Source organism: Alternaria postmessia (assembly GCF_024291825.1).
Source record: "Alternaria postmessia strain BMP 2775 chromosome Unknown scaffold_38, whole genome shotgun sequence".
Lineage (NCBI taxonomy): Eukaryota > Fungi > Ascomycota > Dothideomycetes > Pleosporales > Pleosporaceae > Alternaria > Alternaria postmessia.
In genome coordinates, this window is record NW_026260111.1 from 206390 (window position 1) to 221748 (window position 15359).

Sequence of the window (15359 nt, forward strand, 5' to 3'; positions counted from 1 at the left end):
CGAGATTGCGTTGCTTGGATGCGTCGCGGCCTTCTCACGCGACACCGACTACCTAGGTACTCTCAAGACCAATACAGGACTAGTCGCCCTCCGAGAAGGCAGATGCTTTTTTTGACTTCAGAGCATCTGTCTCCCATGTGCTAATAAAGAAGATGTATACGCACCATGAATTAACAGCCTCTCTAGCGGTTCGCGTCTACGTAAGCTCGGATACTGCGCCACTAACGCCGACTTTCAGGCTGGATACCTAGGCCTCCAACTATGACACCTTGACAGCTTGGCGTTATCGTAATCCATGTAACGACACCACCGGTGACATGGTGAATTGTATTTGGCAGTACTATACCCATCTCATTACCTGACTTATTTTCAACCATGGACGATTTATTTGATGGCTACATGGTGCTAGATGGCATAGGCGACTTTCTTGAGTCCAGTGTTCCGGCCAGCCATCCCAAGGCACCTGTAGTTCCGCACACAGAACAGCATACAGAAACATCCAAACAAGCCATAAGGCCCAAAAAAGATAGTCTGGACAGTTCTGACCCATGGTAGTCCCCTCGCACGATCCAAAGTGTTATACCATACTCATATCCAGCAGCACTACTGTATCTAGCGGCGACACGGTGGCACCGGGAGGGTTACGACAACGACGCGGACACACTAAAAGTCGCCTGGGCTGCATTCCATGCAAGCGGCGCAAGATCAAGGTACTGAACCAGTACCGTCATATCATGCCGTGCCACTAAACTCCGTCAAGTGCCCAGAGACATGGCCATCATGTACAAATTGCGACAAGCGCGGACGTAAGTACAAAATCATGAACTAAACCCCACATCTCACCAACCGTCCAAGTGGTTTGTAGGTATCCGGATGTATTCAAGCACGCGCGACGAGATTATATACCGCCAGAAACGCCGAGTCCGCGTCAGGTTGTTAAACTTTCGGAAACACCTACCATCTACAGTTCAGATGATATGCAGTTGTTCCATCACTATCTTATCTCGGCACACCCTTGCATTCCGCACGACTGGAATGACATTTGGGTCAGAGATATCCCTGTGAAAGCCAATCAAGTATGTGGCGCCTTCCTCTCCCAGTACAACAAGTCTATCGTCACTGACTACTCAGTATCCATATCTTATGGATGCTATGCTCGCTTTAGCTGGATCTCATCTTGCTATCCAAGTTGAGAACCCAAAAACTAGTCTTGCACTGCAACACCGACAAAGGGCAATCGTTGGACTTGAGGATTCCTTCTCTCGATGGCCTCCAACTGCTGAAGAATCACATATCATGCTTGCTACATCTTACTTGCTGTGCTTCCAATCCAGCTACATGGAGGACGGCTTTCTGGAGCATTTCCTGTCTTTACGAGGATGCTCGTTCCTTTCCCAGCTAATCTTAGGCGAAGGCTTCCGTGGTCCTTTCTCTGATCAAAAAGCCTTGGGCATGATACGTATGGACACAACGTTTTGCAATTTCCCCGTGGTGGACCAGGAACTTCTACGCGAAGCTCTACTATCAATAAAGGGACTTTCTAGTCTGATGACTGGACCCATTGCGCATCCCATCGAGAAGGCCATTGTCGGACAGCTCATCGAAACGCTTCAATGTCTTCTGGTCTCAGAAGTGGAGAACCCAGAATTAAGGGACGCATTTGATTCAACCACTGAATATGATGAGGAGAATAACACAACTTCAATACCAGGTACACCTTTAGTATCAGGTTTTACAAAAGCAAGCACTCTACCACAAATGGCTTCGGGCCCCAACTCACCTTCCGATCTCTACGCGTTCGCCAACCCGATTCTACCAGGAGACCTCGGCGTGGTGTTCGACAAGATCGACTGGGAAAATCTCACAACTGCCCCACCGGGTGCTCCATACCCGCTCCAGTCCTTTATTGCTGTTATGGCTATCCTCACCATCTTCTCTACCTGGCCGCATGACGGGCTCATGCATGTCTTTGATCCCACAAATCAACTCGGCAACGTCGTCATGGCGCACTTTTGCGCCATACGTTTCGTCCTCTCGCCACTATCGGCGCCGAGAAAGGCATTGACAACCCCTATAAGGGCGACTGCTCAATGGCTTGCCCGGATCATAGCCGCCACAGATGACGATGAGAGTGGGGAGTGGGCTCAGTATGTGGAGTGGCCGAAGAAGATACTTCGGTGTATGGAAGAGTGTATTGAGAAACATAAAGGCTTCACCATGGAGGGTGTACGTGATATGCTGGTGCGCGATCCTGGGGCGTTCAAGGAAGGAAGAGGACGGAATTACTGAGCGTCACAACATCATGATCCGATATGTTGATTACGCATCGCTTTCTCTCGTGGTGAATCAGTGTAAAAATAGAAAGAGACACCCAATTCCGCTTTACACGATACGTCTACTTCCAGGCGCAGAGATTGTCAGTGAATGTGTATTTGGTGCAGTTCCCTTTAGCCACTAGGTGGTGAACGCCCTGCGGGCTACCTGCATGTTAGCAACCTGGTTAGATCACGAAAATGTTATCAATATGAACGACATCACCAAGGAGGGGGGGGAAGGCGGGTGGGAACGTAGATCTTGAGCGGACTTCAGCATCAAGAGAGCTGTAGTAGGTCACAATGTGCAGGAGCTTGCATGCATGTTCAACGTTTGCTGCTTGCCGTATCTCCAGACTAGCTAGTAGTCAACCCGATCCTATTAAGACAGACCGGTTCCACAACCCTGATCGCATCATCGCACTTACATCTGCAGCCCGTCTGCTCCCTCCATTCTCCACGAGTCCCCGAGATCTTTGGTACGCTCACCCCTCTCGCTCTCTCCTGCTCTGTAGTCGCATATGTACAAACCTGCAGCCCATCATGCACATACCCCCAATCACTAAAATGATGCAATTCCTCCGGCTTCAACAACATGGCAGCAGCCAATGAATGCACGGGTGCATCACCCCACCTCTCATAATAAAATCCGCCATCACGGTCCAGATACTCAAAGATGGCACGATACGCATCTCCACGGAAGAAATCCATATCTGCAATCTCAAAGTTCGACCAGAAGTGACACATGTTCCACAAATCCCCCCTCTCATCCCGATTCCGCAAGAGCGCTAGTGCACGGCGGAGGGGCCAGGGCATGTAGCTTGCGTCGACCATGGCGGTCCAGAGGCTGGTGGTGGGGAGGCGGTATTTATTCTTGAAGAGGGAGAGCTTGTAGAAGAGGGAAGGGACGGTTTGCCCGCGTTCCCAGAGTGCAGTTGTGTAGCCGTAGCGTTTTCTGTGGCGCGTCATCTCAACAAAGGGGTCATCTAGCGTACGATGTACAGAGTGAGCAAATGTATCACCTAGAATTCGTGCACGAAGGTTACTTACAGGTTATGGCGCACGTGAAGGATATGAAGGGTTCGACACGCCAGTAGTATTTGTAGGGAAGAAGGGCCGGGTGGTCGAAGAAGAAGCTGTGAGGTTTTTATCAGTGCGCCGTTCTTGAGATGGGGTTGGCTTGTTTGACATACCCAGACTGAAAGCGGCACATGTGGTGATAGCTTTCTTGTCCTCCATACTGTATACCCCGGTTTTTCATGGATTGCATGCTGCTTCTCGCGCGCACTTGGTCGATCCACTCGGGATATCCCCACATCTCTTTTGGAATGACCTCGAACTTCACTTCCGTGTCTTTTCCTACTGCTTTGCCCACCTTAATCTTGAAATCCTCCGTCCACTCTTCGTCGTTCAGAAAAACCCATGGATACCCAAAGTTATCGTTGAACTGTTCTTGGACGCTTCGAATGCTGGAAATTGCGCCCTTAACTTCCGAGTTGCGCGCCAGCATTACGAGTACAGCGGACTCGCGTGCGGTCGTGTTTAGGACGGGGCTCTGACAGCCCGTGTAGAAGGGTGCGTCGAGGGGTGTCGACGGGCGAGGAACATCGTAGTTTCGTACATGTACGTATACTTCGATAAACATCAATGACACGATAGCCAGAATCAACTTCCAGTGGGATTGTGCAGTGCGCCCCAGCGACCGCAGCGGATTCCTCCTTGGCCGTAGATTGATTTTGTGCATAGCGATGGCGAAAACATGGCGTTTAACAAGAAACGAGGAAGAGCAGTAAAGGCTGTAGGATGCGATGAGAGCCTAGCCAAGTCTTTTTCTACAGGCGCATGGAAGACGGAATCTTGATTGCTGCGCCATTAGGCGTCCCCTTTTGGATCCAAATGAGGTATAAAGGGCCCGAGTACAGGGTGCCTTACTAGCCGTTAGGTCCCCTCGACCCGCAGATCCCCACGGGGCCAAGAGAACGTTGAAGTAGCAAACATACACTAGGGTCCTGTTCCACCAATAGACTACAGGCCAACGATACTTCCGTCTCTCCTGAGATCTCGAAGCCGAAATGGAATGTACATTGTGTTCAACCCTGGGCGAAAACTCGAAGGTTGATGACAAGTAACACATGGGCGCATAGTACAAAGCAGGTACCCACCGGTTCCGAAGGCATGTTAAGCTAGCTTTCTGCTAGACGCGAGATACCCACTCTGCACGTGAAGATGCGACCAGGCCAATAAGAGCGGTGGGAGAGGTATTAGCGTGTTCTGCCGAAACATCGAGGATTGTAGTGTTTTCGCAGGGGCCTGAGATGCATTCGTGCATGTATGACGACGGATGAATTCTTATCGGAGTGATGGTGCTTTCTCAGCGTCCAAAGAAACCTGACCGCAACCTCGTAACGTTATTTATCTGCAAGCTTGTCTCGCGGCTAATCAGTCGGGGGCGGTTGATGAACGTGTTGATGCTGCGTATAAATGAACAGGTCGATGTTGTTACCTGCGACGGTGTTGTGCCTCGGCTCACAGTTGAATTAAGAAGGTTCACTGATTCCTGTGACCATCTCTCACCCAACTTGGAAGTCACACATGTCAGGGACCATTTGCAGTTCACGAGTGTACATAGCCATGACCAAGATGTGTACGACAACGGCTAGCATGCAAGGTCTGCCTATAGGTATTCGATCGAGAGGGATATCCATATAGTCAATCGGACAAGGAGCGCGAACGTAGTGCTGCGAGGCAGGGTGCAGAAGCCTGGTTGATGAGAAGGGAAGCATGAGCAGGTAAACTTCATACACAGCATCTCGTATTGCGTGCCGCGAGGGGTTTCGGATACCGAAAGCGTTCCAGTGTAACTATGATGCGGGCTGCTGCAGCCAAAGTATGCTAAGATGAAAGTGTAAGGTTTCATTGCCGTTGCGAGGAAGACTTAGTGGTAGTTGGAGACACACCCTACAGCAATAGTTAGGATTCTTTCAAAAGGAATACACTGCGAACATCACTGAGCACGAAAGCAAAGATATGCAAAGGCAGTGTGTTGCGATGCCTTAAACGGGAGGAACATACAGCTTGCGGCTGAACAGGGGATCGGGTCGTACAGCGTCGATCCACAATGACGTACAGCAGCCCGTTCGCAGCAAGACGTAATAATTTAGAAGAAGTAATTCAAAGTTACACAAATGACGCAAGAAAGGTACCGCAACTCAAGCAAACTGAAACACGGACAAAAGCAGATCTGGGTATTCCCAAAAGCAAGAGTTCCAACAAAACGTAACCAAAACGCCATTAGCCGTGAGGCTTTCCGTTCTCGCAGGTGTCCCCAGGGTTTTCCATGCCGCGAGGCTCTCCAGTCTTAGTAGGTATAGTGTGTGTCTGTGGGGATAAAGTATGTCTTTTCGTGATGGTAAAGGAGTGTAGGTAGATTGGTTCGTGCAAAAGAGGTTGTGACACTGGAGACGCTCCGATCCAATCTACTGGAATGCGTTCATATCCGGCGATCCAGACGGTCGACGCGCGACTTGAATCCTTTGACAATCTCTCCAATGCGACGGACTTTATCGAATTCTACTTGCAGTTCATCGATTTCGTGGAGGATTGCGCGGAAGCGGGCGATTTCAGCATCAGCCATTTGCATGGCATTGCCTGCGCGGTCGTACTGCACTTGGGTTGCTGTTTGTGTCTGCTGGGTGAGCTGGCCATTGTCAGTACTACAGCACACAGAATTGAGCCTACCCAAAGACATAACAGAAGACACTCACATACTGCCAGCGCTGCTGGATAGAGTACATTAGACGGTCAAAGTGGGCGCTGAGCGCCTGCAAACTAGAAGGATCCAAGAGGAGACGGCCTTGGCTGGAGGCGTGAGAGGCAGCACGCGATGAATTGGAGCCGTGCTGTGAGGCGGCGATTTGTTGCTGGAGATATCTGCTCTCGCTCGAGTTGAGGCCCAGTTCAGACACTGGGATGGCGGACATGTGCACATAATTATCTTAAGAACATGGTCGATCGGGAAGTCTGCGCCCTGGCTTCCGCGTGTGCGACGGCTGGATAGGATTTGGGCGTAGCAATTGTTACTAGTTGGCTACGAACGCTGGGAAACGTTACAGTAGGCCTGCGTGGAGGAGGAAGGGGAATATGCAAGTTGATGTCGTTTGAGATGGGTCGGGCGGGCGAGATGCGCCAAGCGGCAATTCCGGCTGCCCAAAAGCATATCACCAAAAAGCAAGGGCATGCGAACGCCCATTATCCCACACCCTCATCTCCCCTTAGCCGGCTGCAGCCCTATGTACTGCCGTCCCCATGCGCCAGTACGCAGCCGCCGTTTGGTGTTGCAGTCGCTGCACATGTCTCTATCCGCGACGCAGCGCGTATCGCCATGAGCGAGCCAGCGGTCAGCAAGCCCATCATCTTCCCATCCGCCCACTGCGACATGATGCTGAACCACGACTGTTTGCTTTTGCGTCCGTACGACCATAGCGCTGTGCCGCACTCAACTTCTGGCTCCCATTAGAGCGCGGGATAGTGTCTCCGCACGCACACCCTCTCCACAATCTGCGACAAGGATACGTTGATTGTGCCGCGAGGTTCATGGATGAACAACGACCCCACCAGCTCGCGTGCGGAGGGGTAGGGTACTCCTGGTCGACCGTCGGCGAACCATATGCAGAAGGTGACAATGGAACGAGAGCGTGACAAACATGTGCCGCTGAACGAGTACACCAAGTATCAAGCCTCAATCTCTACGCTGTTGGTAGTCTGGCACGCGGTACATCTCTATGGCGTCGCTGGGTTCCATCATGCCGAGGCAGAAATGCGCAACAAGTTTCACAAGGAGTAAGCACGTCGAAGAATGCCTGCATAATATCCCGTGAAAGTTTGTGTCAGATTCAAGGTTCATCGGAAACACACTTCCAACATTGGTGTTGAAGTTTACTTCTTCATTGAGATGGAGACTGGTTGATCCAGGCCTTTAGCCAAGCGGCGGAGAAGCGACCGATATTGACATCGTCGATCGTCATATAGATACATGAGTATAAAAGAATAAGAGAAAGGGGTATATACAACAAGCCATCCAACGCTATGCACAAAAAACAAGAGAAAGAAACGTACTACCCACGCCTTATAAGGCGTAGTTCTCGGCGTGGAGGAAAATCTCATCCCGCCCACTATCACTCCATACACTCCTCTGCATTTGCGCAATCGTCTCACTCACGCTAATGCGCATGGTGGGTGGCCCACAAACAAACACACACGTTCTGCGCCCAAAGTTTTTGCTTAGTCCTTTGAGTAAATACGGTATATCCGGGCGTCCATATTCAGTGCTCCAGCCGTCCTTTTTCTTGACAGCTGCAGGCAGGAATGCAAAACGCATCAGGTTCTTTTGGAACTCAGTGGGTGTTGATGGGAAGCCAAAGTCGAAGCCTTGGGCGCCTTCGGTGGGATTGTGGATTATATCTGGATTTATGGCGCCGGAGCCTGCGGAGACGGCTTGATTGATGTCCAGAGAGAGGTTGCGCTCTTGACGTCGAGCAGCAAGGCCGCGTGGCGCAGGCGCTATCATATCCGGGTTCGAGCTGTCTGCTGATTCGGCAGAGTTTCGCCCACTGTTGTAGCTTGAGCGTGGTGGTGCGAGGTGGCCCCTATTGACGGGGACCATGTGCGCCTGAGGAAGTGCCGTAATACTATCTTCGTTCTCGCGACGCAGCTCAGACTCCTTCTCAGGATCTCCCTGCGCTTCATCGCGGATGAGAGCGGAGTGTCGCTTTGAGGAGACACCCGAAAGACCCGAAAGGCGGTGGTCGGCAATGTTCTGGAAAGCATCGTTGACCTTGTCGTGAAAGTACAGCGACACTGGACGAGTAGGTGTTTTCGCGCTGACAAGTCCACCGCCTGGGTTACGTTTCGCAGCGGTGATGTAGAATTGACACTGTACGGTCTCGGGTGGCGCATATTCACGGCAGATGCGCAATTCTTCCTTGAACCACTCCATGGTTTCAGGACGCTTGAGGGCCCAAATCACGTGGATTTTGCGCGTGACAGCTTTGCCATCGCGCATCTTCTTGATAAGGGAGAGCAGCTGCGAGACAATGGCAGTGATGCCACTACCTCCTGCAATGAGTACGACGTCATCGAAGGCTTCAATGCGCCGTTGCATACCTCCATATGGACCATCAACAAAGGCACGATATGTGTGCCATGGGCCATGGTCGAGAGCGTTCTGAAGAACCTTCTTTGTGAAACCACCGAACGGGCGGAAGACGAGAACCATATCCCGGTATCCCTCGCCATATTCAGATGGAAAGTCTTCACTGCATAGTGAAGCGATGGTGAAGGGGTGATTTTCAAACACTGAGATACCAGGCATGCGAAGATAAACATACTGTCCAGGTCTCCACCTCATTCGGGTTGGAATAGTAATCTTGATAGCGTTCTCTGGCATGAGCGTCACGGCGGCCTCGTCGCCAATAAGCCATGACAGTTGACCTGGACGAGTCCAATTCAGATAGAACAGCCGCATGAAGTAGGACAGTAGCCAGATGCCCAAAGTGGAAAGCAGGTAGTGCCATGATGTTAGGTAGTTGTTGCAATGCCAGAACATCATTCCGAGGAAGACAATGGCAACGGGCACGTGCAGTGCCACGAACAGTTCGTACATTCGGTGGCGTAGGGGCGCAATCGAATGCGTGCAGAGGAAGCACAAGGGAACGAGTGCTGCGATACCTGAAACTTGTCAGTATGTGATCTGCGTCTTAGATGGGAAGGTCATACCAGTGCCATAGATGTACATTCCGCTCTGTTGATTGAGCAGCTGCTGGAATGCCTGATGTGCACCCTTCTCCCAGACTGGGGTGACGTAGAAGGGTACAGTGTGCAAGATGCTCAACACGAGGCAAATATATGCTGCCCATCTGTGGAACACATTCAATCGCTCGTGGCTGATGCCCGTCACCATTGAGATGAGGTTCGCTTTAGTCGCAAGTGCCACGATCCATGGCATCAGTGCCACAGCCATCATGCCGGAGCGAACTGCCAATGGAGGTGAGCCATAAGCGATACTGTCCCAGAATAGCGGCTGTGGAAGGGTGCAGTAGAGGACTCCCAGGAGCAAGGCTAGGAGTACAATCACGATAACAGCCAAGGATGGGAACACGATTGGCCTCCATCCCTTCTTGACTCTGATCTGTGGAATCGGCCGGTAGAAGATGAACCGGAAAAACGCTATAATGTTGTTGATCGGCCCGAAAGAAGAAACGCTGGATTGTTGTTTTGGCGCACTGGGTAGCGGGCCTTCGCGTGGGAAGAACTTCATGGTGGACTTGTCAGTATCAAGTACCGACATCTCGTAATCTGTGTCGGGAGAGGATGTCGTCGAGGACTGTAATACCTCTTCTTGGTGTAATGCTGTCCGGATCTTATCCGTGAATAGATGATAGTATCGCATCAGGGCTGCGATGACCAGCAGAGGTATACAAAAGTAGACATATGCGAGCGCATATTTGCCGCTTTTGTTCCATGGATCGACGGTGTTGGCTTCTATCAATCCAGCTGGGCTTGTGCTGTTGAAAGGTATGTTTACACGTCGTAGTAATGCTGAGACCGATTCGACAATGTCTCGCTCGGCGTGTGACACTACCACGCCCAGCTGCTCCATGGCCACACCCGTCCGCTCCACGAGAGCTTCCCGAATAACCGGCATTTTCGAGTAGTCGTTGGGTTTGCTTTTGCAACAATTGGCGTGATAATCGTGAAACACTTCTGCCAGCAGAAGCCGGAATACGGCAGAGATGCGTCCTAGGCCAACGGGTCTTGGTTCGGGGTACCAAAGGCTTAATGAACATCCGGGGCTCCGTTCCTACATGGGTACCAAGACGTAGGATTGACTGTGACAATGCGCGCGAAGGTGCAGCGGAAACTCGATCCGGAGGTGTGGTTGTACCGTGGCGCAGAGATCCCTAGGTAGCGAGAACTTATCCACCGCTTAATCCAACACACAATATGATAAGAATGTTCAGTATGGATAGTGGTAGACGGCGCAAGAACAAACAAAAAAGTGTGCAACCGCCGAATGCTTATGTTCAGATACCGTGCGCGAGCAGCAGTCCGGTTCCTTAAGTTCCATGCGCAAGTGGAGTGCGGGTGACTCGCAAGGGTAAGACCCGTCGTATCGTGGCAGCAAATGGAAAATGATATTCAACCGCTCACCAGAACCCACGCTATTGGGCCAAGATGTGATAACGAGTCGAACCAGGGGTCCCAAAAGAGAAATGACGAGCCCAAAGCGCCGTCACATTCGTGGGCTGCAGCAATACACATATTAGATTGTCCGAGAGCTAGTTGCTATCGCCGCACTGCGCATCATGCAGGATCAGCGCTGTGACTGGCGAGTGGCGGTCCGTCAAGGAAGCGGACCGGCCTTGGTCATCCCTCTTGAGCGGGAGGCGCTCTCGGCTGCAGCGGACATCGCCATTCGATCTATGGCCGTTTCTTACATGCTCTTCATCTTGAGATAGCTCTGAGGTTGTTGCACCACATGAACGTCGCAGGCCCCCCTTCATACCGGCCTAACATCTGATGTCAGATAGTTCGTCATCTTAGTCTCAGAGCATATTCTGCTCATCAGTCTAGCGCTATAGCGTGTTAGCAGAATCACCGAGACATATCTCGCAGCCGTATCACAGACTTCAGGGTTCCTGCTCCTCGGTAGCTCGGATCCATCTGGTGGACCAAAGTGGGCTGGCCTTTCGTTCGCATGACCATGGATTGAGCGAATTGGAGGATTGAAGCCCTAATGCCCTGAGACCCTTGCTGGGTAGACTGACAGCCATGCATGGGAAAAAGCAAGATTGTGGAGCGGGGTGCATTGGTGTTGCGAAGCTTTCACTGGCCGTCGATCGAGGTTTTAAGCGCTGACCATCCATAAGAAGCTTAGCCTGCAGTCAAGCTTTTGATGGCCCGCTGAGGATCCCACGCTCGTCCCTCGTTGGTTGGAACAATTCATCCGACACTTCACACCATGAATTGCACTACATCATGTACGAGCGTTGAAGCTCGGTAAATCGCTTGAAAAGTTGATGGAAAAGAGTCGGTCAAGGGTCTAATCGCACGGCCTGGGTCGGTCCACCCTTCTTCCCGTCCCATCTCTAGGCAAGAGTGGATCCTCTCTACCACGATGTCTACCACAGCTCGGTTTTGATCTTGGATTCGCCAAACACGCACAGAGCGGTCACAGTCCGGCAGGTCCGGCGCACTTATCCTGGGAAAAGTGATGATTATCGTGATACAGTCATACCCTCAAACGCAAACTTCTTATCCTGCATGACCCTTATTGCGATCCAAGTCCAGACCAGTCGTGTGTCTCTGTATACAAACACACAAACACAGGTTCCAGCACCTCGCAACCGTTAGGCGCCCAAAGACCGCCCTGGAGGCCGCCCCGCACGTCAACGTACATACGCGATGCGTAACCGCCAGCCCTACGACCCTCAATTTGCCCAATGCGATCAGATTAGTGTGAGTATCGATAACCCAAAGTGCCGGATTTTCAGGTACACTCAATTTCCAGACTGTCTACGCGCTCAAGTACGTGCAGTGGGGTTGGTGGCTGCAACTCTAATCGAACATGCTAAGTTGCCACGATGTAGTCAGCCCGAGGTCTCGGGTAGTGTGCACGTCGAGCGCTTGGATAATGTCTTGGGCGACTTTATGGGCCTGGTGGCACTTCAAGCGTCTTCGAGAAGGGTGGCGATGTAGATCTTGCTGGGAATATATTACTTTGCAGCAGAGAACGTGGGTTCAGCGTACCGAGCGCGCATACCCTCATTGCGGCACTGTGATCGCCTCTCGAAGCGCCCAGCCAGCATGATCTCAGTCGCCTACTATGTGAAATGCTACTCAGTGATCCATAACCGGCGATATCGGATGAAATCGCGTTCGGTATCTCACATGAAAACGGTACCCAAGCGTGCTATAAGTTCCAAATATACCACCCTCACTCACACTGATAGTTCTTACCGGCTGAAGATCGATCATGGCATTCCAATCTGAATTAGAACTCGTAACTCACGCGCACGTCGGCTTCGATCAAGCGCGGCAATTTATCCTATCTTACCTGCAGGACACGTTTCGAAACATCCGCCCAATGACAAGGCTCCGTCGGAGCGAGCGAACGCAGTGCAACGGCGCTGTGTATGCATACTCATATATTTCCAGTTGCTCGGGTCCATATTCCGCTGTTCAGCAGCAGCTCGTAGTCTCATACGGCGATTGTAAATTCCAGTCGACGCTGCTGTGCTGTGTCAAGGCCAACATTGCAAGCACATTGGTCTAATCCTGGATATGTTCTGCTCTTACTCCACGAATGACTCCACACCACATCCAACCACAATGATGAGCATTGGCCAGGTAGGTCGGATGTGGGAACTAGAGGACAATGACCTAAGATGAGCACAATTGGCTCCGGCACGTGAGAAATTGACGTTCACGATGTACGCATATCTCTCTCATAGGATGTTGAAATGGTCTTGTCTTTTATTGAAGAAATTGGGATGCATTTTGCTGATTGTATTCAAATCAATGGGTGAGTTCAGCATAGGAGTTATGAACTTGGCGGAACAAGCTAAACTCATGGGAAATCTCATCCTTCTATTCACGCTCGAGGATTTCAAAGCCTCGGGCAGTATGCAACCGAAAATTGCAGGGCTTAGGGATATTTGAGTAATAGATAAAACATATTGGAAAGCTAATACTACGATAGCATGGCCTCAAATTTCTCTCCAGCTATACGATTCAACCCGTCTATATCTCCGCATGCGTCGCAATACCCCACTTCTGCAACAGATTATGCCTGTGCCAATAGCTTCTGTATACCTTGCCCCAGAAAAAGAACACGGGAGTCGTGATGATCATTGCGCCAGCGATACCGGCAAAGGTATAGAACACAACAGCAGGTCCTTCGCTAGCCGCCCAATCATTCACAAAGTATGAGAAGCCGTAGAACAGGAAGTTCTTGAGAACCATGTTGATGATGAAGACCTCAGAGCTGATATCGCGGAAGGAATCCAGGACATAAGATGAGGCAGAGATTGCGGCTATGACGATTCCGAAGAGGTCCATGCCATGGAAGAAGGCTGTAAGATAATATGATTTGCCCTCCTCGGCGAGATGACCGAACAAGCATAGACCTATGACAATCGTCACGGACGGAATCATAGCAAGTAGACGATACTCCGGCTCGTAGATTCCATTGTTCTTCTTCGCGCACCATTTGATAAGAGGGTCGAGTGTCGCGCCAAGGAGGATCGATCCGAGAAGGCCACCCAGAAAAGGTCCCAAAGAGAGGTAGCCAACACCAGCTGCGCTGAGCAGATATGGAGGAGCCATGAAGATCTGGGCCATGACGTATGATTGTGCAACAAAGAAGGCAGTGAGCCCTCCTGTCACTATGACCATCCAGAGTACAGCCATGTTTGCGCAAACTGCAAAAGGCGCAATGACGAGCTGCAGCAGGTTATCATCTGAGTACGTCCCTGTAAAGATGGCGAGTTCCTGTACGTAGGTCTTTTTTGGGCGCAGGGCAGGTGGGGAGCTGGTCGCCGTCTCGATCTTCATCATGTCGTCGCTTCCGGCTTTCTCGCTGTTACCGGCATGTCGCTTCTCGGTCGCTGCAAGGTCTGCGAGGTTGTCGTTGGATAGCTCATCGATATCGTACCGATGATCACGAATGTAGTTGGTTTCTGGAACGAAAAAGAAGAGAAGAATGACTTCGAGAGCCACGAAAGGGATGAGGATGTGGAACAGATAACGCCATCCGAGATTCGTTGCAATAGGTCCGACAATGATAGCAGAGAAGTTCGACGCGGCGCCCAAGATGAATTGGATGAGTGTCATGAATCCGCCACGCTGGTGGACGAAGAAGAGATCACCAATCATGGCGACTACGAGGGACTCGAAAGCAGAGCTACAAGAAGTTAGCACATGTCATCCTTAGAGTGAGATCATACGCACACAGAACCTCCTTGAATGATACGCCCAGCTAAGAGACCCTCGTAGCTGTTTGCAGCACTGCAGACTACAGTCCCAAGCAGACCGAAGAGCGACGCAATTATAAGCTGGGGACGTTTTCCATACTTCCTAGACAATGCACTGACGATAGGTCCGACGCCTCCAGTCACCAGTAGCATATATCCGGAGATGACTGTGATGTCTCCGACACTCTTTCCATAGTCTGCTGCGATGAGTACCAGTGCAGGTGAAAGAAGGGGAGATAGCACGGCAGCGTAGAGTATAGAGCCGTAGGATACGATGATCATAATGACCATCTTCTTGGTGTATGACCAATTTAATGGATCATTGGGGTCTTCGGAACTGCATCGTATCAGTCATGTTGTAGGTACTATGGACTGAACACGCAGCTCTTTAGCAGTACTTACGGTTGTGGTATCAGAATAACGTCTGCATCTTTGCCAGTGCCACGCTTCAGGCTCGCCGAAGCCACTTCTGAGACATTGAGAGGATTCTGTTCCTCGCTGAGGATGACGGTTGCAGGCACATGCGCAAGATGCTTATCCTCGACGATACCGAGGAAACCCATGGTGACGGTTGTACCCGCACAATACTAAGAAAATTTCCGAAGATGTAACGAGGAAGTTAAAAGCAATGTTAGGAATCCCACGAATGGTTCCAGAATACAGGTGTCAACAACGTGGGACAGCGCGCGTTATGAATGATCGGCATCCCCAAGTTTCGTCCAGCTCTGCCGCTACCATCGACCAGGGGTAGCGTGCGCCTCCTGGGGGTTCAGTGTCCAAAATGTGGTCTCTGCGACCCCCGCACAGCTCTCATTCATCTGAAGCCCCACAGGGGGCCGGCAATCCATAGGTTTTTGTGCGCCAATGTTGGAGAATTCCTTGTCGAAAAATGCACGTCTGGACCCGGGACGAAAGAGCTTGCAGCTTATCTCATGTATTAGGGATGCAGGGCCCAAACAGCGCATATTCATGCATCTCAGATACGTTTAGCCTGATTGCATTGCCAGACAAAGGT

At 51.1% G+C, this 15359-nt stretch overlaps 5 protein-coding genes across 5 annotated transcripts; 1 reads left to right on the forward strand and 4 right to left on the reverse strand.

The window, feature by feature from the left end:
• Positions 1 to 1143: 1143 nt before the first annotated feature.
• On the forward strand, positions 1144 to 2289 carry J4E82_006510 (uncharacterized protein; the record flags this gene model as incomplete). Its single annotated transcript, XM_051732766.1, has 1 exon — positions 1144 to 2289. One exon carries the CDS (start codon positions 1144 to 1146, stop codon positions 2287 to 2289), a length of 1146 nt encoding a protein of 381 aa, XP_051587535.1.
• Positions 2290 to 3462: 1173 nt separating this feature from the next.
• On the reverse strand, positions 3463 to 4056 carry J4E82_006511 (uncharacterized protein; the record flags this gene model as incomplete). Its single annotated transcript, XM_051732767.1, has 1 exon — positions 3463 to 4056. The coding sequence occupies one exon, from the start codon at positions 4054 to 4056 to the stop codon at positions 3463 to 3465; it is 594 nt and encodes a 197-aa protein (XP_051587536.1).
• A 1746-nt stretch (positions 4057 to 5802) lies between these two features.
• J4E82_006512 (uncharacterized protein) lies at positions 5803 to 6292 on the reverse strand (the record flags this gene model as incomplete). Its single annotated transcript, XM_051732768.1, has 2 exons — positions 5803 to 6009; positions 6077 to 6292. 2 exons carry the CDS (start codon positions 6290 to 6292, stop codon positions 5803 to 5805), a joined length of 423 nt encoding a protein of 140 aa, XP_051587537.1.
• Positions 6293 to 7437: 1145 nt separating this feature from the next.
• On the reverse strand, positions 7438 to 10014 carry J4E82_006513 (uncharacterized protein; the record flags this gene model as incomplete). The annotated part of the gene is made up of 2 exons (XM_051732769.1): positions 7438 to 9038; positions 9087 to 10014. The coding sequence occupies 2 exons, from the start codon at positions 10012 to 10014 to the stop codon at positions 7438 to 7440; spliced, it is 2529 nt and encodes an 842-aa protein (XP_051587538.1).
• Positions 10015 to 13112: 3098 nt separating this feature from the next.
• J4E82_006514 (uncharacterized protein) lies at positions 13113 to 14907 on the reverse strand (the record flags this gene model as incomplete). The annotated part of the gene is made up of 3 exons (XM_051732770.1): positions 13113 to 14274; positions 14322 to 14681; positions 14747 to 14907. 3 exons carry the CDS (start codon positions 14905 to 14907, stop codon positions 13113 to 13115), a joined length of 1683 nt encoding a protein of 560 aa, XP_051587539.1.
• Positions 14908 to 15359: the final 452 nt, after the last annotated feature.